This window comes from Phalacrocorax carbo, chromosome 3 (genome assembly GCF_963921805.1).
Source record: "Phalacrocorax carbo chromosome 3, bPhaCar2.1, whole genome shotgun sequence".
NCBI lineage: Eukaryota > Metazoa > Chordata > Aves > Suliformes > Phalacrocoracidae > Phalacrocorax > Phalacrocorax carbo.
Window position 1 is genome coordinate 55,853,260 of NC_087515.1, and position 27,728 is coordinate 55,880,987.

Sequence of the window (27,728 nt, forward strand, 5' to 3'; positions counted from 1 at the left end):
CTAAATTAAGGGAGAAGTCTAAGATAGTGCAATGAAAAGACTGTCTCCTTAGAAAGCCAGGCTAAAAGGAATAAACACAGAAAGTCACAGTGGAAAATACAGCTACCAGCCTTCAACATCGTACACTGTCAGTGGAAAGCCTTGAGGAAGAGGTTGCCTAGGTAGGGAGCAGTTTTAAGACCAAAACTCACGCTTTATTCAACAGTCATCTTTTCAGTAGGTGTATATACACCCAGTCAGTGAGGCTTTAATCAAAATACCAACAAGTTTAAGCAGCAGATAGGCAAGAAGCAGTAATAGTTTTTCTGAAGTTTTCCTTCTGATTTTTCAAACAAAATATGCACTGCTGAAAGTTTGGGCCACAAAGCTCATATAAACAACGTACCTTTACAGGAATATCATCCTCCTGATTTGCAGTTTCTGCAGTGAAGACATACGATATTTCTTTATGAGATGTTGTCTGCCTGCAAATGGCACATTTAATTGAGCTCCGGCGGGTGCCAACGCTGTACTGTTCTATGATGATTGCTACACACTCATTACAAAAACAATGTCCACACGTCAGGACTGCCCACTATGCAAAGAATAAAACCAAACCAAAACAAAAAAAGAATCGCAACACAGTATCAGTTTCAGATCACTGCAGAAGAAAACCAGTGTACTAATAAACGAGAAATTACATTTTCATAGAAACATTACATTATTTTCATGAAACTCATCAGATTAGAATTGAAGAATTTTAGAGTTTTTAGCACTCGAGCTGCCAAAAAGCCTGGATTTCAAAGTTTTCCAGCACAGGAAGATTCATGATCCACAGAAATTCTTTGCATTTTTTGTTCATTTTCTGCAGTTTACCAATTTTAAACTTGAAGAAAGATATTACTCTTTCATTTCTATGAATTATGATTCTTAATGCATAGGTTAAGTACACAGATTAAGTATTTACAACTGTTTTTTTGAAATTACACAAATGTTTGTATTGTATTCTGTAAAAGTCTTTATCTTACATTCATACTTAGATAAGCCTTTTTTAATAAAGTCCAAAAGCAAGTGCTTTAATTTTTACATATAGTTAAGTCCCAGACAACATTTTTGGATTTAAGAAGAAAGAAGATTTTGAACAGAGAGGCTTAATATTTTTTTGACAGAATGCATTAGAAACAGAAGACTGAACTGCAGAAGCTGTCCTTCTTTTGAGGGCCTAGAACATCTACTTGTCAGCCGTGACCTTCCTTATCAGAGAAGTGATTTGTAAACCAATGTTTCTGCACCTAGAAATAGGGTATTACTCTGTAGTATTCTGTTCTATACGCCATTCTAAGAGGGAAAAAAAACCCCAACAGTTTTCATGAGTCCAAGTAGCAGAGGGAATTGACTAAACAACTGATTATCAAGTGAAATATCTTTTAGGCTTTGTAAGGTTCTTTGAATCATGCAGAAACAGGATCCAAAGCGTTTTAGAATGTCCTTGCAACATAGGGCTACTATCATTTCAAGTGGCAGTCTGAGACAAAGTTAAAGAAAAGATTGTTTTTCCTTTCAGTGAGCTCCTCCAGCTCAGAGATGAAGCATAATGGCAGTTAACAGGGCAAGCAACTGTCCTCTGTAAAAACCTGTTTCACCCTGGGAAGAAAAGCACAGAGGGGATTTTGGAAATGTGGCAGGACAGTGGTTCACACTTAGACACATCTATAAAGCTAACAGAAGTTAACATACCTTCAAACAGGTATGCTAAAAAAAGAGCTGATTTAGTTTGACTGTACCAGAGTCCTTTCAGGATTTTATCTAATCCATGGTAAGTAAAGTATAAACTATGGCTTTGTACTTTACTATATAGATCAGGTTTGATTAAACCTCACTTAAATTTCAACTCCTGCAGTTCAGGAGGTAAGTGGTGGGAAAAGAAATCCCGCTTGCCAGTCTTTATTCTATCGTTTTTTACTACTGTTTAAGTAGCTAAAACCCATTTCTTTGAAGTCTAGAAGAAAAAAAATACTATCAATAAGAGCAGTTACAGTAAAATGCAATAGTATACTACAGAAGCTTATCTATTTCTTCATATTATTAGCTTATAAATGGCAAAGAAATTCTTCTGACAAAAGTACGAAAGCAAAACTTCAGAGTTATAAAACAATCAGCAACACATATTTTTGGAACACTTCTGTCAAAACACTTAAGCATTGATGTCAACAGCTAAAGCCAGTAGAGGGGCTTGCGACTGAGCAAGATGTTATTTCAGGGGAGAGACCGGCTGGCACTCCACAGGAAAGGGTTTATTTCCTGTTTCAATACAACGTTCATTTAAAATCAGATGTTGAAAATTTGACACACAACTGACTCAGATCTAGGTAAAGATGTTCTAAAAATCAAAACCTGCTAACTAAATATCTTACCTGTTTTCCTAGTTGACGTGCACAGATTGGACATGGTTCTGGGTTAACTCCCCCAGTAGTTTTATCCTGAGACTGTAAAATAGGAAAAAAACCCAGAACTTTGTGTTCCAACAAATAAAAAGTTATTCTATGTTTAAAACAAGCTTCTAGAAAGAATTAATAATGAAGTCCTTAAAAAAGTGTGTGAGCAAGTTAAAAGACATCATTCCTGATAAGGAATTCATGAGCTTGAGGAATTAAAATAAAAATTTATGATAAGTAAAAGGAGCACTGTTCATACTGCAGTCCTTCAGACAGCATCTGCATCTCTACTACAGCTTTGAAAAATCCTAGTAAAATACAAACTTCAAACAAGAAACTCCTCATATTTTCTGTCAGCTTTACATTGTTGTAAAAAGACTTAAATACATGTAATCATGCTTAACTATTCTTACTTAAGCATAATTGTACTTCCTTGAACACTACGACTATAATAATGTAACATACGTGGGGTTTGGGGTTTTTTTGGTTTTGTTTTTAACACTTACTTAACCCACAGACCTGCTTGTCTTTCTGTTTAGGAAGGTAAGTGCTTAGTAAAATAGCAAGGGTATGTGGAGAGGTACATAATTTTACAATACTTCTACTAAACATGGCCCAGTTAGTTTGAATGAAAGTTTTAACTATCTAAAACTAGTTTGTTGTTTTATATCTATCTATAACTAGTTCATCGTAACTAAGCAAATAGCCAAAAGATATAATGTAATAACTTCATGACTATGCAGTAACAAAGAACAACACGCTATATTCCAACATGTAATCAATCTTTACAGAAAATGCTTTTTCTTTAAAATTTAAGTTTTAAATAAAAATAATGGTAGGTTTCTTCTACTAGGTAAATAGATTACATCACTTTGGTAAAGACCAAGGAACTGTGAACCTTACTTTCTCCAGATTAGTGAGGTACAGAAGTTGTCCCAGTTTCTTTTGAAGTTGTGATTTGGCAACTGCCTTGTCATTCAAAAGTTTCACTCGATTTTGCTCTACCTATGGAAACAGTATTAAACAGATATTAAAAAAAATGAAAAAATAAGTTAAGTTTCACAATATGACTTAAATTCTTTTTTTTGCAAATTGCAACTGAATAATTTACCAGGGAGAGATAAAAGATCAGATCATTCTGTAAATTTAAGGTGCGGTTCTCCCCAAGCAAAATCGATTATCTATTCCTTTCCTGTACCCAGTATGAACACCGTACTGTGAATGGGCTGAGACCCAGGAGGCATACAAATTTGCTCTTTATTTTATTTGCATTATTGGTTCTTTCCAGAGACAAAACCAATTTAAAAGAAACTTAATTTTTAAAAAGTTTTTTTCAAATTTAATTCAATTTATCATGTATCTTCTTAGAGCCAAATAGATCCTAGACTCTACCACTGGTTCCAAAAACAATGTGTAAGAAACAATTACTTCATACTTCTTAGAAGCTTTCACTTTTCATTTAACCTATACAAAGACAGAAACATGAAGCTGGCTCCTCTTTATATTAACTGCAGTTGGTAGTGGTGCAGTTATTAATACTGCAGAAGAGAGGCAAGCACCCAAAAGATGAAGACCAAAGTAATGGGTGTGTCTTTTATCATTGCAAATACATACATAAATCTTACTTTGTTAAACACTTGTTAAGCAAAGTGCTCCATTTTAAAAATTGCTTTAATACACAGATGAAATATCTATTTCCCTTCAGAAAGAAAAGAAGCACTTTTATCTAACACTGAATCTCACTGAAAAAAGGCAAAAAAAAAAAAGGTTAAATCAACCCAGCATTTTCACAAACAGAAAGTCTCTCAGACGTGGTTCAGAAATTCCAAGATACTGAAAAAAGATTTGTCTTTTAGGTTTTCACTGCTTTTTTTTTTTTAGGTCCTTGTGGAAAGTAGCAATATGGGTGAGAAATCAGGTCAACTTAATTTTCCACCAGCCTGGAAAACTGGGCAATTGTAGAGAAAGGTCCCAGAGCCATTCACGTGCTGTTGGAAGAACAGCAGTCTTCTGGAAACACTCCGCTCTTACAGTCAGAAGGCTAACTAAAATGTATCAAAATAAGAGTTACAAGCTCAAAAAGGCCCATATACTGAATGTAGCAATGGATAGGAACTCTTTACTCCACCAATGCATTATGAAATGGAAAGACAGGCATATAATAGACCTTATACATAGATCTAAATACAGGTTTTCTTTTTGTAGGAGGTAGGTTCTTTCAGAAAAAAACTACTTCTTTCCTGCCAAGTACTTTACCTCATGCGGTTCTATGATGTGGAGAACTGGGGGATTTGGTTTTGGCTCATCAGGATGACGCACTCTTAGCCGTTCTGTAGCCATTGCCAGTTCATCAATAGCAGACACATGATCTCTCAGTACCATCCAATATTCATGAAGTAACTGTAAGAAAAGCCTAAACAAATTAGCAGCAGAACTGAGTTGGGTTCCCTTTACATGACTCTGCTGTTCAATGGATAATGTGAAAATCTTTTTGGAGTAAGGGATAATATTTCTTTACAGTAATTGAACCACCACAACAACAAATTACAAAGGAAAACAAACAGTATAGAGATCATCTTGCCTGCTTTCTCTTCCAGCCTCTCTTTATGAACAACTATGAAGAGCTCGCTCTCATTTCTTCTACAACTATTACTATTACCATAACTACTGCAACTAAAAGTTCAGAAACAAAATGCCTTGCATGCCTTGCAAGACTAGGCAAATGCTGAATAAAATAAGGAAAATGATTAAGCAATTTCAAAAAGTACTAAGACTGCTTCTTAAAGATGAAGTATGTTTTAAAGAAATGTTTGAGTGGTCTTGATAAAAGCATAGATGAGCACAAGGTGAAGATGATAGATTCAGTTCTCCCAAGAAAAAGTAAATTCTGGCTTTCTACAAAAGAAATGGCTACAACTGGAAATATACTATATATATAAACTGACATTTTTGAACTACTGATATTACTGTAAAATGCTTCTTCCCAAGCTTTCCAATCTTTCCAAGATTTATGTATTTTATTAAAAAATCTTCAGTGATCTTACTGAAATTCTAAGGCCTTTTTCAAATGCCAAAAATTACTATTTGTTGATTTCTGATTTTTCAGTTGTAAAGATATTTCTAAACAGTCATTTGCTGGAGGGTGTGATGGTTGTTTGGGGCTTTTCTTTTAGCTCAAGAAAGACTTGTTTTCAGCTATGCCTCATTACAAACATAAAATTATTCTGTATTAAATCTGGCATACAGGGTAAGGACTGAAAGGAGCTTACTCCACCAAAACTAAGGAAACTAAAATAGATCAGGGGGAAACAAAGCTAAAATTACTTGTTCTTAAAAAAGAGCAAGCTTGTTTTAGATTTAAGGGCTATTTTACAGATTATCAACCCTGTAGCTCAATGTTGATTATAGTAGTATGGACAATTGAATCAGTATTTCCAGGTCATGACAGATGAAATCGTAACGGCACTATTTTAATTTTCATTGGCATATTAGTCCCACCTTTTGTTTCCTAAAGTAAAAGGACATAATGAGACTGTGTTCCCTTCTTGCTGCAGAAAATCCCCAACACATAGCAATGACTTGGAAATTGGCATTTATGTCCTCCTCCTTTTGTGAACCGCTACAAGCTGAGGGCATAAAATAATGAAGGATGAGAACAGCTATAGGATCGTTATTCTCCAGTCATCATTTTGGTACCATATGCAAGTGACCTGAATTTGTGAGAGCAGCACAACTTTATTAGGTGTTTAATAACTTTAACTGTCAGATACATAAACGCTGATTGAGAAGTCATTTTGTTTAAAAAGGTTTTGCACTATGTTACACTGTAACCTAATATTTTATTTTAAGGCAGCTCCAGATTAAGTCTCACTCCTAAATAGTGCCACCAATTTGAAAAAAGTAGGTGATCAGTAAGCAACCAAGTTTGCAGAAAAACAAAGACAGCCTGAATTCCATTAATTAATCTAACATACATAACGTAAATCACTCTCTAGAGTATCTTCTCTTCTGTGGACTAAAGCTAATAACAAATATTTAAATTCTTGGACAGCATACTTCTGCAAGAAGTATCTTTACTGTTTCAAAACCTCCTAGGAAGAAGCAAGTTAAGTGACAGTTTCCTAGAATCATGAAACAGAAAGCCTGGGAGAAAGATCACAGTATCACAGAACAGTAGGGGCTGGGAGGGACTCTGAGATCATCTTGTCCAAACGCCCTGCTTGAGCAGGCACACCCAGAGCAGGGGGCACAGGAACGTGTCCAGGCGGGTTTTGAATGTCTCCAGGGAAGGAGACTCCACAGCCTCCCTGGGCAGCCTGTGCCGCTGCTCTGGCACCCTCACAGGAAAGACGTTTTTTCTCATATTGAGGTGGAACTTCCCGTGTTCCAGCTTGTGCCCATTGGCCTTGTCCTGTCATTGGGCACTGCTGAAAAGAGCCTAGTCCCATCATACTGACAGCCACCCTCTAGATATTTATAAGTATTGATGAAATTCCCCCATAGTCTTCCCTTCTCCATGCTGAACAAACCCAGGTCTCTCAGCCTTTCCTCATATGGGAGATGCTCCAGTCCCCTGATCATCCTGGTAGCTCTCTGCTGGACTTGCTCGAGCAGTTCCACATCCTTCTTAAACTGGGGGGACCAAAACTGGGCACAGTACTCCAAATGTGGTCTCACTAGGGGGAGGATAACCTCTCTTGATCTGCTGGCCACACTCCTTTTCATGCACCCCAGGATATTGTTGGCCTTCTTGGCCACAAGGGCACAGTGCTGGCTCATGGTCAACTTGCTGCCCACCAGCACTCCCGGGTCCTTCTCAACAGAGCTGCTTTCCAGTAGGTCAGCCCCCAACCTGTACTGGTGCATGGGGTTGTTCCTCCCCAGGTGCAGGACCTTGCACTTGCTCTTGTTGCATTTCATGAGGTTCCCCTCGGCCCAGCCCTCCAGCCTGTGAAGGTCTCACTGGATGGCAGCACAGCCTCCTGGTGTATCAGCCACTCCTCCCAGCTTGGTATCATCAGCAAACTTGCTGAGGTTACACTCTATCCCATCATCCAGGTCACTGATGAATGTATTAAACAGGACTGGACCCAGCACAGACCCCTGGGGAACACCACTAGTGACAGGCCTCCATCCAGACTCTGCGCCATTGATCATGACCCTCTGAGCTCTGTTGTTGAGCCAGTTCTCTGTCCACCTCACTGTCCACTCATCCAACCCACACTTCCTTAGCTTGCCTGTAAGGATGCTATGGGAGACAGTGAATCACAGGAGGGTCACAGGGGTGAAAACCTTTCAAGGAACAGGAATGTCTTCTCATGTCAGAGAACAAAAAAAAAAGCATATGAAAGAGTCAATAAGCCTGACACTAGTGTACCAAATGTGTTCTACTGAAGCTGAAGTCTGTGTTAGTTAAAAATGAGGGGAAGCATTCAAGAGAAAACACTTTTGATTACACCTAAGCTGTAAGACAGCTTGTCTTACAAGCTTGTGTGCAACATCTCTTCCCTCTTCTCCATCATTCATGTATTCACTGCAAGGAAACACAGACACACAAGGATGCAGGAAGAAAGCCATAGTATACTCCTGTAGTTCTCTCTGACCCAAACAACAGGAGACTAATTAGTTCAGGTTACACTGTGTGGTAAACAAGATCCAGGAAATAAAGCAATAGTGAAAGGACATCTGCAGCTAGCTAAAGACTGAGGGTAAAATGAATTACAGAATGGACCAATGTTTAATTTGCTGAGTCCTGCTACGTTCTGATGCAATTAAGTAAGTTCATCTGTTTAGTTAAATCTCTCTACTGTCTTTATAGATACAATTAAATTGCTTACTAATTTGCTTAGTAGCCAGTATAGCTTTTACGAACTTTTAAATCATATATAAACCATTTTAAATCAAATCCTGTAAGAAGTATTGTGAAAAAGTTTTGTGTAGGCTAACCCTAATTTCAGGAATACAACTTAGATTTGTTCATATTCAGCTTAAATTTGTTTATATTACATTAAATGGACTACATAACTGTTTTACAGTCTTGTTTACTGTACCTTATATTCCTTTTTCCATGCTTCAAAGAGTTCCAGAAATACGCTGCCTTCTTCGGTGAGCTTAAGATCCATTCGGTGAGCTTTGGCAAAGGAGAGAATAGCTTTCAAGGCACGTTCAGTTTCACTGGTCGCCCACAGTCCTCTACTTGTGGTGGGCAAACGGTCATCAACAAGCCCTTCTTCATCTTCTATCATCTCCTCAAATATTGCCATTTGGCCTTTAACACTTAAAAACAAACCCAACATGATACTTATCACTGACTTTGTGCTTCCACATCCATTTCTACTTATTCACCATATATTTTAGCCTTCTGATATTTGATTAAAGGAGAAAGCAAACCAGACAAATATAAACAGCTATTTCATTACTTGATATCCTAAAAGCTTGCTTTGAACAAAGTGACCTCAGTACCAGCAATGAAATCACTGTACATGCTATTTTGTCAGCTCAAAATCATCAATGGCTTTTATAAAGGCTTAGGCATCTTTATTATCTTTCAGTAGCTACTGATGACTAATGTCACATTCATTTAAAAAATTTGCAATTCTGACTTCTTAAACCAGCAAGAGTTGCAGTTAAACTCTGAGGCAAAATTTGCCATGTATTACACTATTTAAGAACACTACAGCCTCCCAGTTCCATCCTGGACAGCGCTAATTCAGAAACAGCTAACATTGCCTAATGATTCCAGCAACAGAGCTCCCACTGGTAAAGATTTTTCAAAATGTTTTCTCAAGATTTTTGAATCCAATTTTTATGTTGTGAGGGATATGAAAGATAAAAGTCAAAGAGAAAGCATGCAGAGGGCTGTAATCTTTGCCTCTCAGTACTGTCCACTACGCATATTTCTCTCACAGCACATGCTGGTGCAACCTTTCTTTCAGCTCACAGCCACATTCATGTCTGAAATCTCCTCTCTCATTGTGGCTTTAGTCAAATTTTGCTACCTTATGAATTACACAGAAATTTTAAAAAAAATATCTGTGAACGTGTACTGTATACCATTTGCAACTGGACTGCAAATAAATATTTGCACAAACAGGAGTATGCATTTAATTAGCATACTTGTATTTATACACACACTTTCTGAATACTCCAACACTTCACTTCAAATGTATGGTCATATTATAGTGGCTTGAGAAAAAGTGGCATGTATTCGTTCCTTGTACACAACTTTTTCAAATGAAATTTACATAGAGAATTAAACATGACTAATAAAATTGCTATCAAGGGACTAGCAAGAAGTTGCTGTAATTTGTTCATGAAGTTGTTTCAGCAACCTAAAAGTAGAAAATATAAAACAATCCAACTTTCACTTTTTTATATAGTGAGAAGTTTATAAAGCTATGAACTTACGTATGAGAAAAGAGCTTCGACTCGTATTCTGTGAACAACTCATCAGCCTTACAAAAGACACAGCTGCAATACAGAAGATAGAAAACAGAAGCACTGAGAATTCCATCAGAAACCAAAGTAACTCCTGTAATTCCCTATTCCAACATATAAAACTACACAAAGTCCTTAGAACAATTTAAGTCTTATGTATACTCAACATAATAACTGACAGGAAAAGGTTTTAAGAATAAAACCAAAGTAAGGCCTTAATTCTAACACATGAATCTGTGGTAACTGTGTGCATATAAACCCTGAGTACAGAATAAACACTTTAATCTCTTCTTATTTCAAATGAAGGAAAATTTAATAATACACCTCTAAAGTATACTTTCTAGTTTCAAGACATACTTGTTAAGTGGAAGTCTAACAGGTCGCAAATGGCAGATAGTGGCAGCCTCAATAACCTGCTTAGAGGGAGGGCCTTCTAAGTTTTTCACTGCTTCTCTTACTATCTTCTGGAACTTCTTCACTTCCTCCAGCTGGGTTGTGAGCAGGTATTGAAGGCCTCTGCAGTCACGGAATCTGATTTAAAGAAACAGGGAAATAATTGCACACCGAGGCGCCAAATCCAAACTTAATTCAGTATTTTGAAGTAGAAGAGAAATAGCTAAATAGCAGTATAGGACAACATAGGAAGTTAATATCATATGCAAATGCTTATTTTGTTATTAATTTGTATTACTACTACATGCAATGCTAACTGTTAGAAATCATTCCATTGTATCCTGAGATGATGCCTGGTAAACAACAATATGCATTTTTAAATTCAAATAGACAAGTTTTTCTAACCAGGCAGTCTGAGAAAACATGTAAATTGCAATCACAAGTCCGTTGTTAATACTATCTGTTGCCATATATTGCAGGTTTATGAAAGTCTCCCATACTGTACCCTGGATTAACCATCTCTTATACTCAACTAGGGATAAGCACTTGTTGCTTTCACCACTGACCAGTAATACTCCATATGACACTGTTTAATTTTTTATTCCATATGCTAAAATAAACTTACTTCCTTCTAATTTTTATCCTTATTTTATGAAATAAACAGTTGAGTTGCAGATAGCTTGTCCAAAGTCATACAACCTATAAGCAGCAACAATTTAAGAAGATAATTCCTGAATAGTTAATTTCAAGTGAGAAAGAAATATATTTTTTTTTCCAGTATGACACAGGCAAGCATATAGATAGATGGATAGGCATTTGAGATCAATGTGAACATGCAAACAATCCTTTCCCTCAAATTTATTCTGTACAGAATGAGATGCCATCATTCTCAAGTAACACTTAACGATGAAACATTGATATCGCAGACTCACAAACCAGTTGAGGTTGGGAGGGACCTCTGGAGGTTGTCTTGTCCAACCCCTCTGCTCAGGCAGGGTCATCTGCAGCTGGTTACCCATGCCCTGATGTCTTTTGAGTATCTCCAATGATGGAGACTCCACAACCTCTTTGGGCAACCTGTCATGCTCACAGTAAAAAAGCATTTCCTGATGTTCAGAGAGAACTTCCTGTGTTTCAGTTTGTGCCCACTGCCTCTGGCCCTGTCACTGGGCAATGCTGAGAAGAGCCTGGGTCCATCTCTTTTGCAGCCTCTCTTTAGATTTTTATATACACTGAGAAGATCCCCCCAAAGCAGTCCTAGCTCTCTCAACCTCTTTTTAATTGGGAGATGCTCCAGTCCTTTCATCGCTTTCTTGGCCCTTCGTTGGACTCTCTCCAGTATGCCCATCTCTCTGTTGTACTGGAAAGCCCAGAACTGGACAGAGTGCTCCAGGGATGACCTCACCGGCACTGAGTACACATAAATGATCCCCTCCCTCAGCCTGCTGGTAACACTTTGTATAATGCATTCCAGGATACCATTAGCCACCTTTGCTACAAACAAGGGCACATTGCTGGCTCATGGTCAACTTGGAGTCCACCTCACCTCAAAGTCCTTTTCTGCAAAGCTACCTTCCAGCTGGGTGGTCCCAATATCCATTTTGAAGAGAAAAAAATTCTTTCTTCCTTCTCAGCATAATTTTGAGTTTTGAAGAAAGAAGAGATAGAGTTTTGTATCTTTATTTAGATTGCTCAGTAGAATTATATTAAGTACTAAAAAGTAAAAGATGTGCTTAATTCCAGCAAGGGCAAGGAACTGTCACCTTCTGGGATCATGATAACAGAGTAGTCATAGTGGAGGATATGTCTTTAAATATTTAATTAAAATCTGTGCATATTTCAAGTATTTAAATTTATACAAACTTACACATTTTATATACACATTAGATATTTATATACTTCTATTTTTATATAAGCTTTTATATACATAAAAAAATATACATCTATCTGAGAAAACTGCCTGAAGTTAAACTATGAGAGCACTCTCCTTCCGATGTCTCCCTTTTCTGTGATGAACTTACAGAGCTGGAGCACAGAACTTACAAGAGAATCTGGGTTTAAAATCTAGGCCTTAAAATACGATTGCTCAGGGGAGACCTTATTGCTTTCTAGATCTATCTAACTGGAAGGTACAGTGAAGACTGAGCCAAACTTTTCTCAAAGGTGCACAGTGAAAGAACAAGAGGCAACGGACACAGGATGCAACACAGGAAATATTAACTAGATATAACTAGATAGAAGCATTTTTAATTCTTTTTTTTTTTTTTTCCTCCACCAAGCAGGTCAAGTACTGGAACAGGCTTCACATAGAGGGTATGAAATCTCCCTCCTTGGAGATACCCTAAACTCAGTAACTCCCTGTGTAACCTGATTGGGCTGGATCTCTGAGCATGGGCCTGGATCTATAAACTGGGGGTTAGTCTAGGAGACCTCCAGGTGTCCCTTCCAATCCATTATTCTGCAATTGCACACAATAACAGTGGTACTGTTTTCTCTAACATGAAACCAAACCAAAATTCTTTGCTCAGAAAAGCAGTGATGCTATTTATGCTGTTACTCAAGGAATTTCTGATATTGTCTGTCTACTCTCCATTTAAGCAAGTCAGTTTCCTTTGGAGTTTACTCAATTTTAATGCAATGAATTCTGAATCTTTCTTGCTCAGCAGTTGCGTGAGTGCAGAAGACTGTAAAACCACAGTAGAAAACACAAAGGAACATTTAAAAGAACGCTTGTCTAGGAGAAAATGGTAATCCTCCTGCTTTTCCTTCTAAGTCTTCTATCTAGTTACACTTTTTGGGGGACTGTTTTTGAAACTTAATTGCTGCCCAGATGCTCTGATGCAAAAATGCCTGCTATTTAATTGCAACTGTTAGCACAAACTGATGAGAGGACTTGAGCAGACTTAACTGAACTCATTAGCCTATTTTAGCTATTCTCTTACTTCTCTGCCATGGAGAGTTTATTAATCTGCTGTTTGTAGTTGCTGGTTATTTCGTTTCGCACACGTTGAACAAGCTCCTCATCGATGGCATACTGTATTGCTGTCTGGATGACATCCAACCACCAAGGAGAACCTGAATGTATCTGCATGCAAAAGAACAGACTTACGCATGAACTTTCAGCAAACAATTTATTCACTGCAGCAGAGTCTTATACTGCTCTCTAGGCCATACTCAAACACAGACTGGTAAATTCCATGGGAAGTGGAAGATGAGAGTATGTTTAAAAATATTCTCTTTCCTGTTTAAGTGAATACATGATTAAGAAATTTTCTACATTCTCATTTACTTCCACACCTTGCTTCAGTACAGTTAGATTCACCGAGGCCATCTACACAGAACAGCCACATAGAGATACTGTAAAATCAAAGTTTCTCTCTCTCTCTCTCAAAAAAAGATGAAAGGATCATTTAATCAGAGAATGGAAGATCTCTGTGAAATTAAGGAAGAGCAACACTGAAGTGACCTTTTACACAGTGAAAGAAGATGCAGAGGTTTACTTCCTCGTGCCATTTGCCCCATTTCTTTATTATGTCTTCACTTTTATGCAAGTGACAAGCAGTATTTCAGCTCAGATGTTCATCAGTTCATTAAGGGCTTGCACCTTCCCATGAAACCTGAATTGTCATATTGACTGAGCACAATGAAGCCTTAAGCACAATGGCCAAATGCATGTCAGAGAACAGCTCCTTTTGAAGTAACTGAAATACCATCTGATACACCACAGAAATGTTTCAAAGCCAAGACCTATAACTTAATTACCTAAATTACAAGTGAAACACAGTCAATATAAAAATCAAGCATGGTGTTGAAGTTTACTGGAATCATCCCACCATGTACTTCTTGTTTTAGTCATCTGTGTGGCTCTTTATGCAAGGAACACGGGATATGTTTTGGGGCTATGTGTGCGTGTGCATACATGCTGCCAAAGTCCCATTCCAAACAGACCTTCAAAGAAACATTAGAGGTAATAAACAGCTGGAGTTCTGAATAAACACATGAATAAAATATTAAAAAAAAGATATCTCAAAATTCAGAGACAAAGTATGTAAGAGGTACCTGCCTTTCTCTGGAGCTCCCGAATGGTCTGAAGAACTGGCTGTAAGGCCTGATGGGCTTCTGCAACTTCTGCATTGGATTTACTCATATAATGCTGTCGAAGTTGTTCTGCCTGTATGAAAATGAGAGCTTAAGTTACGCACAATTCATATTTATGAGGAATACATGAAAATGCAAAAACTCCCCAGTACCGTAGTGTTTTAAAATGGTTAGCTACCTACATGCTATCCAATTTAATTCATAAGCAATATTTAGCATTAAGTTTTTTCTCTAGAATCTACCATTTATTAGTAAGTCAAAAAAACATTTGAGAAGACAAACTAAAACAAACATGCTAACTATGCAATTTTGCTTTTGGATAACCCCATACAACACAATAGGAATACACTGCATTACAAATTAAAAAAAAAAAAGGCAACTGCAATATAACTCAAAATTCTTACTTCTCTGTACATTAAAATACATTGTGTTGAATAAGTAAACAATAAAAAGATCCTAGAACAATCTGAGAACAGGATAATTTAACTTACTTACTTATAAAACGTACCCATAAAATAACAAGAAAGGTTTAAATTTCATTAATTTTAGTTGCATCAGATGTAACTTTTCAATAAAAGTATTTCTTCTTTTGGTTTGCTACTATCAGATAATTATATTATTGTTGCAGATGGAGCTCAGTTTACCATAAGTAGACAGGACTCTCAGGTATTTGGATGAGCTACTGGCAAACGATAGCTATGAAAAACAAATCTCTGCTTCACATTTTAAGCAAAATACAAATTTTCCTATCCTCCTCTTTATAATAATGTCAGGAGAAGGTGATATAAAAAAACTGCTAGAGTTACAGGTCAATAAAAATGGGCAATATTTCTATAAAGCCTGGTAAAAAATTCTTTAAATATTTAAGAGAGCAAGTCTCATTAAAACAGAAAAAAATTATACCTATGCACAGAATTTGCATTAAAATAATCTCACAAGATGCCCACAAAATAAGATAGATACTGAATACCACCATATAACTGGAGAGGCTGAAAGAACTCTGCTTGTCCAGCTTGGAGAAGAAAGGCTTAGACGGTTCAAAATAGCCTTCCAGCAGCCAGGAGAAAGTCACCAGGAAGAGGGAGCTGGGCACATCACTAAAGTACATGGCAAGTGAACAAGGGACAACGGCTATAACTTGGAACGGGAGGTTCTACGTGATTTGTCCCTCCGCCCTCCCGTGAGGATTATGAAGTATTGGAACAGGTTGCTGAGATAAGATGTGAAATCTCTTTCCTTGGAGGATTTAACGGCCCAATGGGATAAAGCCCTGAGCTACCTGATCAGAAATCAGCGTTGACCCTGCTCTGAGGGAGAGGCCCGTTCCAACCCAAATGATGCCACAATAACAATATTCTTTTGCAGATCTGGTCCATATGTCCACTACAGGTAACCAGTAGGGAACAGTGATCCCAGCTGTCTTACCAGATATTTCCCCGTTTAAGATTATGGATATAAACAGGCTTATGCACACAGGAAGTAACATGCAGTGGCCTGCTTATTTGGCCAAAGATGGTCAACCTTTATAGATGTTTAGGCAGTACAAGAGTGACAGGGATGAACCAGTTGCTGTAGGGCATGTGAGTACAATAAGTAACACAGGGATAGCCTGGACAGACACCACTGGCAAACTATGGTTTGGCAATAAATTCTTCTACGAAGAACACCGCAAATCGGAAACCTTCTCAAGAAGGTTCCAAAAAAGATATTATCAGTAGTGTACACAGAACCAAAAAGAGAGGTAGAAAAACAGCTTCAAGGCAAGGTTGAAAAGATGCATTAGACAGTAGTAGCTTATATTGACTAGGAGATGGGGAAGCATTTTGGAATGGAAGGCACCTATGCAAGAAAAATAAACTCCACATAGAGAAGATTCTGACTATCTGCAGTTAAAATGAGTACAGCTAAAGAAAATGTGAGGAAATAAAGAACTCAAAAGGATTCAAGATGGTGCATTCTTTACCAGTAACATCTATGTAAGTTATTTCCACAAGAACATTGTGGGGGTGGAGAAGTCATATTTGAGAGATAGAATTTATTAAAACTTCCATAAAGCACACTCACAACATAACAGAGATGACCAAGCATTCAGAACAGCAGCATTTTACTGGACGTTTCTGCTCTCATCTCACATGCTAAACAACCCTTGATTTTACTAACCTGAAGGGAAATGTACATAGTTAACTTTAAAGCTATTTAATGATATTTCTTTAGTTAGAGAAAATACTGAAGGATTTTTAAAAAATACAAAGGTGCTCTTCAGAATGTGTTTCTATAAAAACAAACAACATTCACCTCTTCTGCAAGTCGGCTATCACGCAAAGTTGGGGGAATTCCAGGGTGCTTTGCCAACAATTCCATCAAATTGTGTGTAGAATGAAGTCTCTAAATACACAAAAAATCAACAGCAATCATGTAAAAATACATTGCAACATCTGTGACAGGAAAAACTTAACCAGCAATGAAAGCTTACAGAAATAAATTAGTATTGATTTAAAATTAATTCTATTTTTTTTCTCTTTTAATCTGGAAGCATCTTAGAAAATAAATATTCTTTTCCTCATTTTACTGAGGTAAGAAATGAAACATTAAACCTCTTCAACACCTCAAAAGCACATCAGCAGGAAAGTCTGATACCAAGTCATCAGATTCTGTCCCATACTTACCCTCCTAATTAAAACAACACTTGACTATCATGGAAAACAAGTTATTTATGTCATAGCACATTATTTTTAAAGTAACTTTCAGCATATAAGGAGACCGTTCACTTAGCCTATCTAAAGTGAAACGAAGCATAAGGAAGAAAACAGCTCCCAGAAGCTTCAATAATTTTTTCATATTTTTCACTTTTTGGAAATAAAGATGACTGAATAGAACATAATCTTTTTCTTTATGTTTAGGGAAAATAAACTTGATTGTTACTATAAGTCAACTCTATTCCTCTTCACTAGGTTCACCCTCTGTGTCCCATACTAGACCCCTAACATTATGCTGCCTGTATATCTCCCATAAATTCATATTAATAAACTTTCACTATCATGAACTTCTGCCCTTCTTACCTCCTGGACCTACTTCACCTTTGCCCTATTACTATCTCAGCCACTGAAGAGCACTAGCCAGCAGTGGTTTGCTGATATCTTAAAGAGCTAAGCTTGCACAATTGGGAAGTACTCAAGAGAAGCTAAGTTTTATTACACAAAGGCAATATTAGCCAGCGTACCTTTTAAGGAAAAGAAAAAGCTTTATTGGATTGCATAATCTAGTAGAACACCTTAATTAGCAATCTTGTTATGAGTAGCTTAACAAGTTTATGCTGATACAGCTATGCTAAGTGAAAAAATGTCTCTGAGAAGTCACAAAGGAGAAGGAAGAATCAAAGAAGCGCAACAGAGCCATCAGATGACCACATGCAAGATAATCAAAGAATAACTTATTTAGTGAAGCAAGCAAAGTAAATAAAGACAACTGATCACTTCTTATTTACGCGTCATTAACATTTTAAATATCTTGTTAAGCTTAAGAGAACTTTGGTTGATTTAGAACTGGTATTTCTTGAAGAAATATAAAGATATTACAGAACTGTTGCTTTTTTAATCAGGAAAATATATTAATATTTTAGTATAGTATTCAAAATGCATTAATATATTTCCTGAAGAGAAAATTAACTTTGATTCTTTTTCATGTTTTGATGCCCTTTCAGAGAACACCTTCTGCAGGGCAACAACTCCATTATTCTCAATCATTTGGCATGTTGTTATGATTCTCAATGCAAACCCAGCACCCTGTATTCACAGGATGTAATATAGTACCATTAATGTGAGCAGTCAGTCACATACACAAGGAATTCAGTGCATTAAGTTTATTGTGGAACAGCAGGTGGAGATCATACACTGCTTCTGGGATATCATGAAGACTCACAAGGAAAAGATTTTAGAAATACAGTAGCTTTTTAAAAAAAAGGAAATGTGGAGGTCACTGGACAGATTCCTATCTAAAGATTGTGATAATGACAGCAGGCTGGAAGAGTAATTCAGCACACCACTGGGAGGAAGAAAAGACTGACCTGTTAAATTAAATCTAAAGTATTCCAGTTCTTAACTACGTCTCTTTACATTTGAATGCTCACTCACTTGCAAGGAATCTGTTTTGAGCTTTTCTTTGTGCTCTTCAGATGATCGTAACACTTCTCTGTACAGCTCTGCAGCCAATGCATATTCTCCTAAATTAAAAGAGAGTAATGAAAACATACACATATTGTGTTGGTTTTTAAATATACAAACAGCCATGACTGGCCCGTCACACACACTAAGCCGTTTTCAGAGAGGCTGTATAATATCTGCTTGTCTTCAAGCAAATCTTCCCTATCCATTCACCACCCCCCAAAAAATCCCCCCAACCTGGTAAAGGAGAGAATGATGTTTTACAAAGACTAAAGTGGTTTCCAGATTAAATATCTTCTGTGACTGCAAGATCTGTAGACTTCTTGATCTTAAAATATGTATTCACAGTTGCATAAATCAAAAAAATCTCACATGTTGCACTAAAAAACACCATCATCTACAACTCACTGCAGCGATGCATTACTAAATTCGCACTGCAAATATGTTATTCAATCTTCCAGTGAAAACAATGGAAGTAGTGTCATACTTCAGAAATGATTAGGTACATGCAGGGAGCGTAACTGCTGATGTAAGCTGCTAACATCACAATTACTTCTCAGAAAACAGATTATATGAATTAAAGAAAGAAATATAAAATTGAACTTGCATATGGAAAAGCAGAAAAAAATAAAATTTTATTTTCTTCTCTCAACTTACAGAAATTCACTTAGCCAGTAATAGTCTTAGAAGACACTTAAACCTTGGAGAAGTACAGGGACATAAAATGTATAGACATAACAGAGTAAAACAAAAATCATCTTCCTACATATCTGGAAGTGTAACAACCCTATTTCAACAAGATTTGTTGCTTCTCACATTGAAACAGTTGCCAGTTGTAAGGGTGTAGTTCTACAATATACTATTGCCATTACTAGTAACAGGCCAAAAGCTATGTACTGAATTTGCGAGGCCTCAAGGTTGAGGCTTGTCAGGCCTCCTTTGAATTTTTCTTGACCTGCCTGCACCTTTTACGTGGGTTAGTTGTGACAGCAATCATTCTAATTCACTAAGCATCTATAGCTAATTTTTTTTGTGTTTGTGTGGTACAATCACAGCCTTACATAGATAGCAGTAACAAGCAGTTATTCTATGTAGAATGAGATATTTACAACTAACATAACACAATGATGTAGTGTAGAGAAATACAGGCCTAGTAACAATAGCAGAGGCCTTGAAAAATAAAGATACAGGATGCAGTATAGAGGAATACAGCCATGGGATGCTAACAGATGGTGCACAGGCTTGGCGGTGAATAAGGAAGCTGTGGCTATAAAAAACTCACCCACAGTCAAAGAAATGCAGACCTAGAGCTGGACAAAACTGGTTTTAGGGGTAAAGAGAACAAAGAAATAGCATGTAACATTCATAAAAGGCATCACGTACACTAAATTTGGTGTTAACATGGAGCTGCAGACCAATGAAGAGGAAGGTGTAAAAGTGTGCTAGCAAACATAAAAATGACCCTAATTGGATCCTTGAGTGAGAAAGAAGAAACCATCAACTCAAACTTCTTATTCCTCCTGACAAAGAACTCCAGATGGTGACAACTAGCCATAGCAGTGCCACCACCAGTATGAAACTATTGACCTCAGGACCCGGAAGGGCAGTAGAGAGGTGAGCATAGAACAGGACAAGCAGTAGAAACAATCAAGTGTGATTATTATTGTTTTTTCACCTGTAACAATTAGATCTGGACTAATAACAATTAGACTTATAAGATTTCAATTATACTAGCAATAAATACGTGGCTTTACTTATATAGAAGGTGTGCTTCCTCCTTGCTGATAAAGAAGACTGAGTGTAACAGTAATGCTGGGAGAAAAAAATAGTTATAGACAAGAACTCTTCTGCAGTCCTGCTTTTGTTTCTCACCAGACGCAATTTTCATCAATCTGCTTTTCAAAAAGGGCAAAACTTAATTTCTGCTGCTGAAGTATTTAATATGTACAGGAATCTTTTTAAGCACTTAATTCTACCTGAAAAAATTGATATCCATCCTACAATCATAACAAACTATTTCAAATCTACTACCTACAGACCAGAGAGTCTGAATATAGCCTTTCTGTAAGGCAAGTAACAGAACAGGCAGTTTGCTTGTTTTTCTCCTTGAAGGAAGACTTTAACATGAGCTGGAAAAATACAAGCAACTTGTCAACTTTAGACTTGCTACTTGGCAAAGAGGCATTTCGTTCACATTCATGACTAAGTTATTTTAATTTATTATTATTTTGTGTAGTGGGACATTCCAGATTAATATAATTATTTTTGTTTCCCATTCAAAGCTTTTTTCCCTCCTAATTCAGACAAAATCTACATTGATAGAGCTGTATAGCAGGCAGCAGCAAACAGAATACAGTCAGCACAGCAGTTGCACAGCAGGGGGCACAAAGGAAGCTCAGAAAGCGGTACTGATAAAACAAAAGGAGATTAAGTACAATTACACAAGTCTGACTTCTTTTATCCTCCCAGTACATATATATGGTAGAATCGAGAAAGAATATAAAACAAAAAAGCCATAAATACTCTAAGACTTCCCAAAGATGCATTAAACCACACCTATTCTTTCCTCCCTCATCCAGAATGAATGTTGTTTTTTTTTAAAAACAGTGTTACAAACCTCTCTGGTTTCCCAGGATTTCACTATGGCTTTTTCCCGTGAATTCAAAAAAAGACCCTGTTTTAACATGGTATCATCTAAACCATAATCAGCCTACCAGAAGGTGTAAATAATATACTACAGCCATCCAGTCTTACCTTTAATGATATGGATACCAGCTAAGCCATTAAGAGCACACACCAACTGTCGGTGAGCTTCCTCACACTCTGTTCGACATTTCTTCTGCAGAGATGTTAGCAGTTCCTCCATAGTCATGGTGCTGAAATGGAGATCAAATGGCTCAAATTTGACACAAAACCACAACACTAGAGAAGTAAAACTGTCGTGCTGTGCAGAATGGAAGATTGTTACATGCATCCAACATACTGTGCAAACACTTATTTGAGATTTATTTACTTATTAAAAAAAACCTAGTTTTCAGCTTTTCTTCCAGCTAGAGCTGGAAGAAACCTATCATAAAGTAGGTTGACATCTCCTAAACATAGAAAGAAATAAGAAACAAGAGGGAAATTAGAACTAGGTAAAATAATCCTTCACAGGGCAAAATATTTTGCTGCTTCTGTTACAGTGGTGAACTGGAAACATACAAAAATAGAGCTCATTTTGCTAGAAGCTGTTCAAACGAAAACAGCTATGAGACACTACATTTTTCTCCTCTGCTACTAATCTAAACATGCAAAACAGATGAGGTGTCAAGGTAAAGGGGAAAATGTGTGGAGTGAGAATAGTGGAGACTAGCAATGATCATTTTAAACTTCTCTTTCTACATTTGTTTGTAGTATTTGTAATTTTTGAGGAATTTAGTCAGAAGATAATTAGCTTAATACAAAAATACAGGAAATGGAGAGGTAGGAGAGAGAACCAAGAACAGAGAGGAGAAAGAAGAAAGAAAGAAGCATGAAGGATAGCTTGGAGTAAGGCCAAGGGACAAAGAATCCAGGCAGGAAGAAGCCTGATGCGAAGAGATGGGAGAGTAAACTGTAACAACAGCTGACCTGAGGCTGCTTCTATGACCAATTGCTGCTGTGAGACAAGACACTACTCCCCGCCCTGAAACTCTGCTCCTAAGTCTCATTCACCTTCAGGAGAAGCATTTACTATTTGGTCCTTAGCACTGTGGAGCAGAGTAAGAGGTGGCATAACTCCTGTGCAGTCTAGGCCCAAGGTATGCTGGAGGGGTATCCTTGACTAGGCCTTTATTTTACCCTCCTTGCAACACTGTTCCATTTACAGAAACTGTTCCTGGAGTTTACACTAGTGTTACACCAGAGCAGGCTTTAAATCTATATAATCACTATTTATAATTGGTTGAATTATGCAGAGGTATTGGCAAATACACATTGCACCTGCTGCCCACACTCTGATACTTCTACTTACCTTTCATTTTCAAACCCATCAGCAGTTTCAAGAAAAACTATAAAATCAAAAGGATGTACATATAAAGTATGCATTTTCATGTATACAGCCTGACCACCAATTAAGACAAAAATAAGGGTTTTTTACTCAGTGTAACTAGGAAAGCCCAGAAAACTCCCTTTTGAGGACTATATTTTTGCTGAATTGATGTTCTCATTTACTGTCTTCACTACACAAGTGGGAAAAAAAGGTCAACTAGCATAGAATATGCTCCAAACTCAGCTTTCTTGTTTCTGGCCAGTTTCTCTTATCTGTATGCTCCAGCATCAACTTTCTTGTTTCAGTAAATTTCTCTTCTTCATCAAATTTCCTAGCCCTGAATTTCTCCATTATTCTCATACATATAACCAAAGCCAGGAACCAAAACTTTTCTCTGTTCTGGGAATGTTCACTGCTGCATTCAAGCTTGGTTCACAAAAAAAAAAAAAAAAAGATATTTAAATAGTGCTGGGAAACAACTTTTCTTTGTACATGTGATTTTAAGAAAGATGTAATATTCATTGCTAGTTTTTCCACCAGTTACTATGCAGCTGTCACTCCTCAAGAATTTCACCAAAACCAACATAGTACTAAGCTGTCCCCAGTATACTCAGCTCAGTTTACACATTTAATTTGTAATCCACTGGCTCATTTTAATGCAAATATTCTTGTATGAGCTGGTGGGAATATTGATTTCTCCCATGTTTGAGTCATTGCCTCCACACTAGCAGACTCTTAGACAGGAGTGCTACAGCACAGTGCCTACTACTGGTCCCTGCTGAAGTCGCTGCAAAGTCAGTTACAGCTGCTTAGGCACTGAATGGATGAACCAGAGCAGGAAGCAGCAGAAATAACGTTGGTAGTGTTAAAAGTTTTAAGTTCTTCTGCACCTGTAGCTTAAAAAAGAAACAACATAGACAGTGCTCTGAGAGTCCGGAATGTAAACACACTGTTATTTCACAACCTCCCTCTAACTGACTGAAAATATAGCAGCTACATTTCACAAAGAGTGCTACAACATGCTTTTGGTCTAATAAAGGCTGAGACCAAACTGGTATTTGCATGGCACTTATGAGGAAGATGATCTTGAAAGCATTAAAAAAAAAAAAAAGGCAAAAAAAGAAAAAAGCATTTGAACAGCTTTCAAGTTTGGATTTACATTTACAAATTCTGCAACCTCACATTCACGTTTTCTGTGAACTAAAGAATTATTCAATTCTGTTCATTAATTTTGTTCATTACTCTCATTTATGAACACAACTTTTGTAACAAAGAAAATCACTGGACTTATTTAAAACTGAAAAAGAATCTGTTTGGCTTCACACTCAATCTGCCACCTGCAACGCCCTAGATCCATCAGCATCATAAGGTTAAAATGTTACTGCACAAACAGCTGCCTCTCGGTACTATGTTATTTAACACAAGAATTACACTAACTACCCCACTGCATCCTATTCAACTTCAGAGGGCAGATAGCTTAGTGTGCCATAGTTGCACATTTAACTAAAGCTTAAAATTGCGCTTGTTTGAGAACTGTGCAAGATCTTGCCCTGTTACGGACAACCAGGGTTTTGCTTTGGATAAAGCAAGCCATTTAAGCAGTGACAGAAATTCACCTTTTCTGTAATGGCAAGAACTCTCCCCGAACAGCTTGTGGATGACAGCAGGCCTGCCTCAGCCGCAGCAAAGGGTACAGAATAGAAGTCACAGTCCTTCTATCTAGGCTACTAAGCTTAAGAGTCCAGTCTGAAATCTTCCTGAGTTTTGCCAATGCATCCTGGCAGCACACCTCATGTTGGCGATGATAGAAGTGTCTCTCCACAGGAGAAAAGTGAAGCCAGTGTACATTCTCTGTCTGAGGTGGGATTTGAATCTGCAATTAAACAAGAAAACAAGTAATCTGCAAATAAAGCTACTGATAAATGTTGTTCAGGAATTTTAAAACCCAAAACTCTTATTTACTTGGTCAATCACATCCTTCTTTGCTGATCTCCACATTATCTTGGCAATTAGACTGTAGAGAGGCCGGGGATTTTTCCTACAATAAGGTCGATATAAAAGTTGGTCCCACCAATGTTTGACCCAGTAAGGATCAACTCCAAGAAAAAGGACTAATCCATACAGATCTGCCAAGAAAAGAAAGTGTTTTAGTAAAATGTTTGTGTTTTAACACTTCACAATATGCCTCAAAAAACCCCCTAACTTTCATACAAAGGTTACCAGGCATAAAGCAACTGTATTCTGGCTGTTATCTTTTCAACTTCTTTTCCAGTCATTCCCTCACCAAAATAGCTAATTTGAGGCAGGGGACTGGCTGGGGGAAGGCAGGAGTTCTCTCCTTTAGCTAGCTGTCAATTTTCATAGAACTTGATGGAACACAACTATTTCTGAGACACTTGCCTAATTTCAAGTTTAGCAGAACTGAGCGATGACTCTAAACCTATTCAGAGCAGAGGTGAGAGGCAGAAATTACATGATTGCATATGGTTAACTGGGTTTGCCAGGTTTTTCTAAGAGTATTGCTCAGTATCATTATTTCACAGCCTGCTGTGCACCAACTGTCTTGTTGCGCACCATCCTAAAAGGGGCTGCAATTCAGAAGACACCCACTTTCCTACTAAAGCATAAGAAATTAACAAAACACACGTTTACTGTTTTCTTACTAATTGAGAGAATACAGCTTGCTAATTCTGCCCGTTCAGAAACTCATCATTTTGGGGATGAAATTTAAGGACACACTGACTTTAAGCTTGTATCTAAATCTTACTGGAAAAACACAGAAGCACAGGTTTAAAGGCTGCATGTGGACAATGCAGAAATAAAAATATATGATGGTATCTTATAGATAGTTCTTAAAGATCTGGCGGCTACATTCTTTATTCTGTTAGCTTTATGATAATTTTGGTATTCCACTGAGAGCCGATAAGACATTCACCAAATATATCACAGACCAGGGGAAGAAAAGTCCTGGTAATCATTTCTGTGCAGGAAGCAACTGTTTACCCAGAGGTCTTATCCCACTTTATTACAGCAGCGGCAGCACAGATTCAAATTAGTCAGCAGTTTTAATCCCCTTTGTGATGGGGGCTCCCTCAGTATAGCCTGAGCGCCTGGCCAACGTGCATGATGGACATTTCAGATATGTATTAGATTAACACCATCATCACACATAATGACTTGAACAAGTTAATCATGCCAGTCAAATCAATCACTTCCTTCTATAGTGTTTATTAACTATGTATTCTCACAATTATTATGTGTATTTATAAATTTAATCCACAATTCCATAATTAATTAATATACTTTAATAACAGTTTGGTATCTGAACAGTCGTTCACAGATGAACACAGATTTATCTACTTTCAAATTCATTGCCTCAATGTTTGCCACATATTCCTAAATCCATCAAAGAATACAGGGAGATAAAAAAGTTAGTCAGTTCCCTTTCTTTTTTTTTTCTATCTCTATCTGAAGCCTGCCTACAGAAACAGAAACTCACAAAAAAAGACAAGATAAATGACACCTGCTAACACACAGCTCCCTAATCCACACATCTCAATTCATTAAGTCTTTACATAAGGACTAAAGACAGTTTCATAAAGCTTTAGGATGATTTTTAGAATTTATGCTCATGGCAGTTGATGCAGTAGTTCATACAGGGCTATGAAAAAAGCAAGTACAGCTTTGCTTGCTGTATTTGACAGTTAGAAGGATTCTGTAACCAGAGCAGACTATCTTTAGCTCAACAGAGAAGGGTTAATATTTACCCGCTCTGCTAAGTGAAAACTGAACAACAGACCTGAGTCAGCTGATCGACACACAGCCTCTCTGCTCCCCAAAGTATTCGTCTAACTTGGGGAGATAAAAAGATTTTAGCTCTGCAATTTTTATATTGATACATTTATTGGTGGCTTTATTACATGCTTAAGGTTTATGGCTTACTAAGTCAGAGTACCTAATGAATTCAGAACAGAACTAGCAGACATTTTAACTGCTTCAAACTGCTACCTAATTATCAGCACAAGGAAAACTCAGACAACACTGCTATATAAAATCTCACCTTCTAATCCTCGCTGCACGGGAGTGCCACTGACACACCAGCGATTGATTCCACTTAAACGGAGTGCCATTTCAGCAGCCTAGCAAAAGAAGATAGAACCAATGGCAGGAAAGGAAAAACAAAGACAGAGTGGAACATGCTCTGAAAACACATGGGTCTTATTTTTAAGAAGTCTGAACATCTTTTCAGTATGTAAGACTAGCAGACCTATAAGCAGCATTGGTACGATATATGATAAAAGTGCGTATAAAGTTACTGAGTTTTTTTGAAGGTAACTGAAAGCTGATAAAAGCCATATCCACTTCCAAGTAATCAAGTGTAATTAAGGGTTCACAGAAGGCAAACAGTTAGCAAAAGAAACTGTATGTAAAAAAAAAAATATTTAAAGTTAAAATCAAAGCCCATAAGTTATTATCTAAGCAGCACTTTTGTATTCCTGTCTTGGGCAAAAAGACTAGATGAATATTAAGTAAAATAATCTCCCTCTGCTGACTGCAGCCCTAGAGTTTGCAGACAGACTGCTGACTATTTTAGCTCCTAGACCCAAAGGACACATCTATGCCTCTGAACCATGTCACTGAACAGGCTAGTGTCTTGTTTGAAACTATCAAACACCATATACAACATGATGACCTAGTTCTTTAAACTGTCAGTATAGGTTAAGTTAAATATTTTTTTGAGCTGGGTATACTTCACAGTCTGCCAAAATTCCAGCAGGAGAACCATTTAACAGTATCTCCATCAGAAAATTAACTTCTAAAGAACAAGCTACAAGGACAAATTACCTTAGTACACTGAATGTTAAGAGCAGGGGCGGGAAGTCTATAGTCCTACTTACAATAAGCTTGTCAAAACCTTTTCAAGTTAAATAAATGCATGCCCAGGAATATCATACCTTTGCAGTAGTGCATTCAACCATTTGCGCTTCATCAAGGCAGATCCTCCACCACTCCACTGCTACTAAGGGGCTTGGGATGGCCATGTACCGCTTCTGGTTCCTGAAACGGCGCCCATCTTCACTGTTACTGTGGGGTATATCTACATAGTTCAGTTCAGTGCGGAGGACATCGTACGTGGTGATAACCACCTCCTGCTCTGCCAACATGTGTGGCTGCAAAAAGCCATGCTTCTTCACACCTTGATACACCTACATA

The 27,728-nt window shown here is 37.4% G+C and overlaps 1 protein-coding gene across 5 annotated transcripts in view; it reads right to left on the minus strand.

Annotated features, from left to right (window-relative positions):
- Positions 1-27,728, minus strand: part of SHPRH (SNF2 histone linker PHD RING helicase) — a 65,058-nt gene that overhangs the window by 18,731 nt on the left and 18,599 nt on the right. For 4 of the 5 annotated variants that reach the window (XR_010372167.1, XM_064446988.1, XM_064446985.1 and 1 more), the window contains exons 10-25: positions 27,470-27,721; positions 26,575-26,653; positions 24,477-24,640; positions 24,131-24,387; positions 21,257-21,378; positions 18,473-18,561; positions 16,638-16,727; positions 14,308-14,415; positions 13,187-13,329; positions 10,209-10,382; positions 9,822-9,884; positions 8,465-8,690; positions 4,671-4,814; positions 3,318-3,419; positions 2,394-2,465; positions 386-574 (exon numbers count right to left, since the gene is read on the minus strand). Coding sequence is in view for 4 of the 5 variants with exons in the window: in XM_064446988.1 (XP_064303058.1) it covers positions 386-574; positions 2,394-2,465; positions 3,318-3,419; positions 4,671-4,814; positions 8,465-8,690; positions 9,822-9,884; positions 10,209-10,382; positions 13,187-13,329; positions 14,308-14,415; positions 16,638-16,727; positions 18,473-18,561; positions 21,257-21,378; positions 24,131-24,387; positions 24,477-24,640; positions 26,575-26,653; positions 27,470-27,721 (2,274 nt within the window). In the remaining variant the exon portion in view is untranslated. Of the gene's footprint in view, positions 1-385; positions 575-2,393; positions 2,466-3,317; positions 3,420-4,670; positions 4,815-5,924; positions 6,041-8,464; positions 8,691-9,821; positions 9,885-10,208; positions 10,383-13,186; positions 13,330-14,307; positions 14,416-16,637; positions 16,728-18,472; positions 18,562-21,256; positions 21,379-24,130; positions 24,388-24,476; positions 24,641-26,574; positions 26,654-27,469; positions 27,722-27,728 lie in introns of those variants that run through there. The other variant, XM_064446989.1, reaches the window with a different exon arrangement.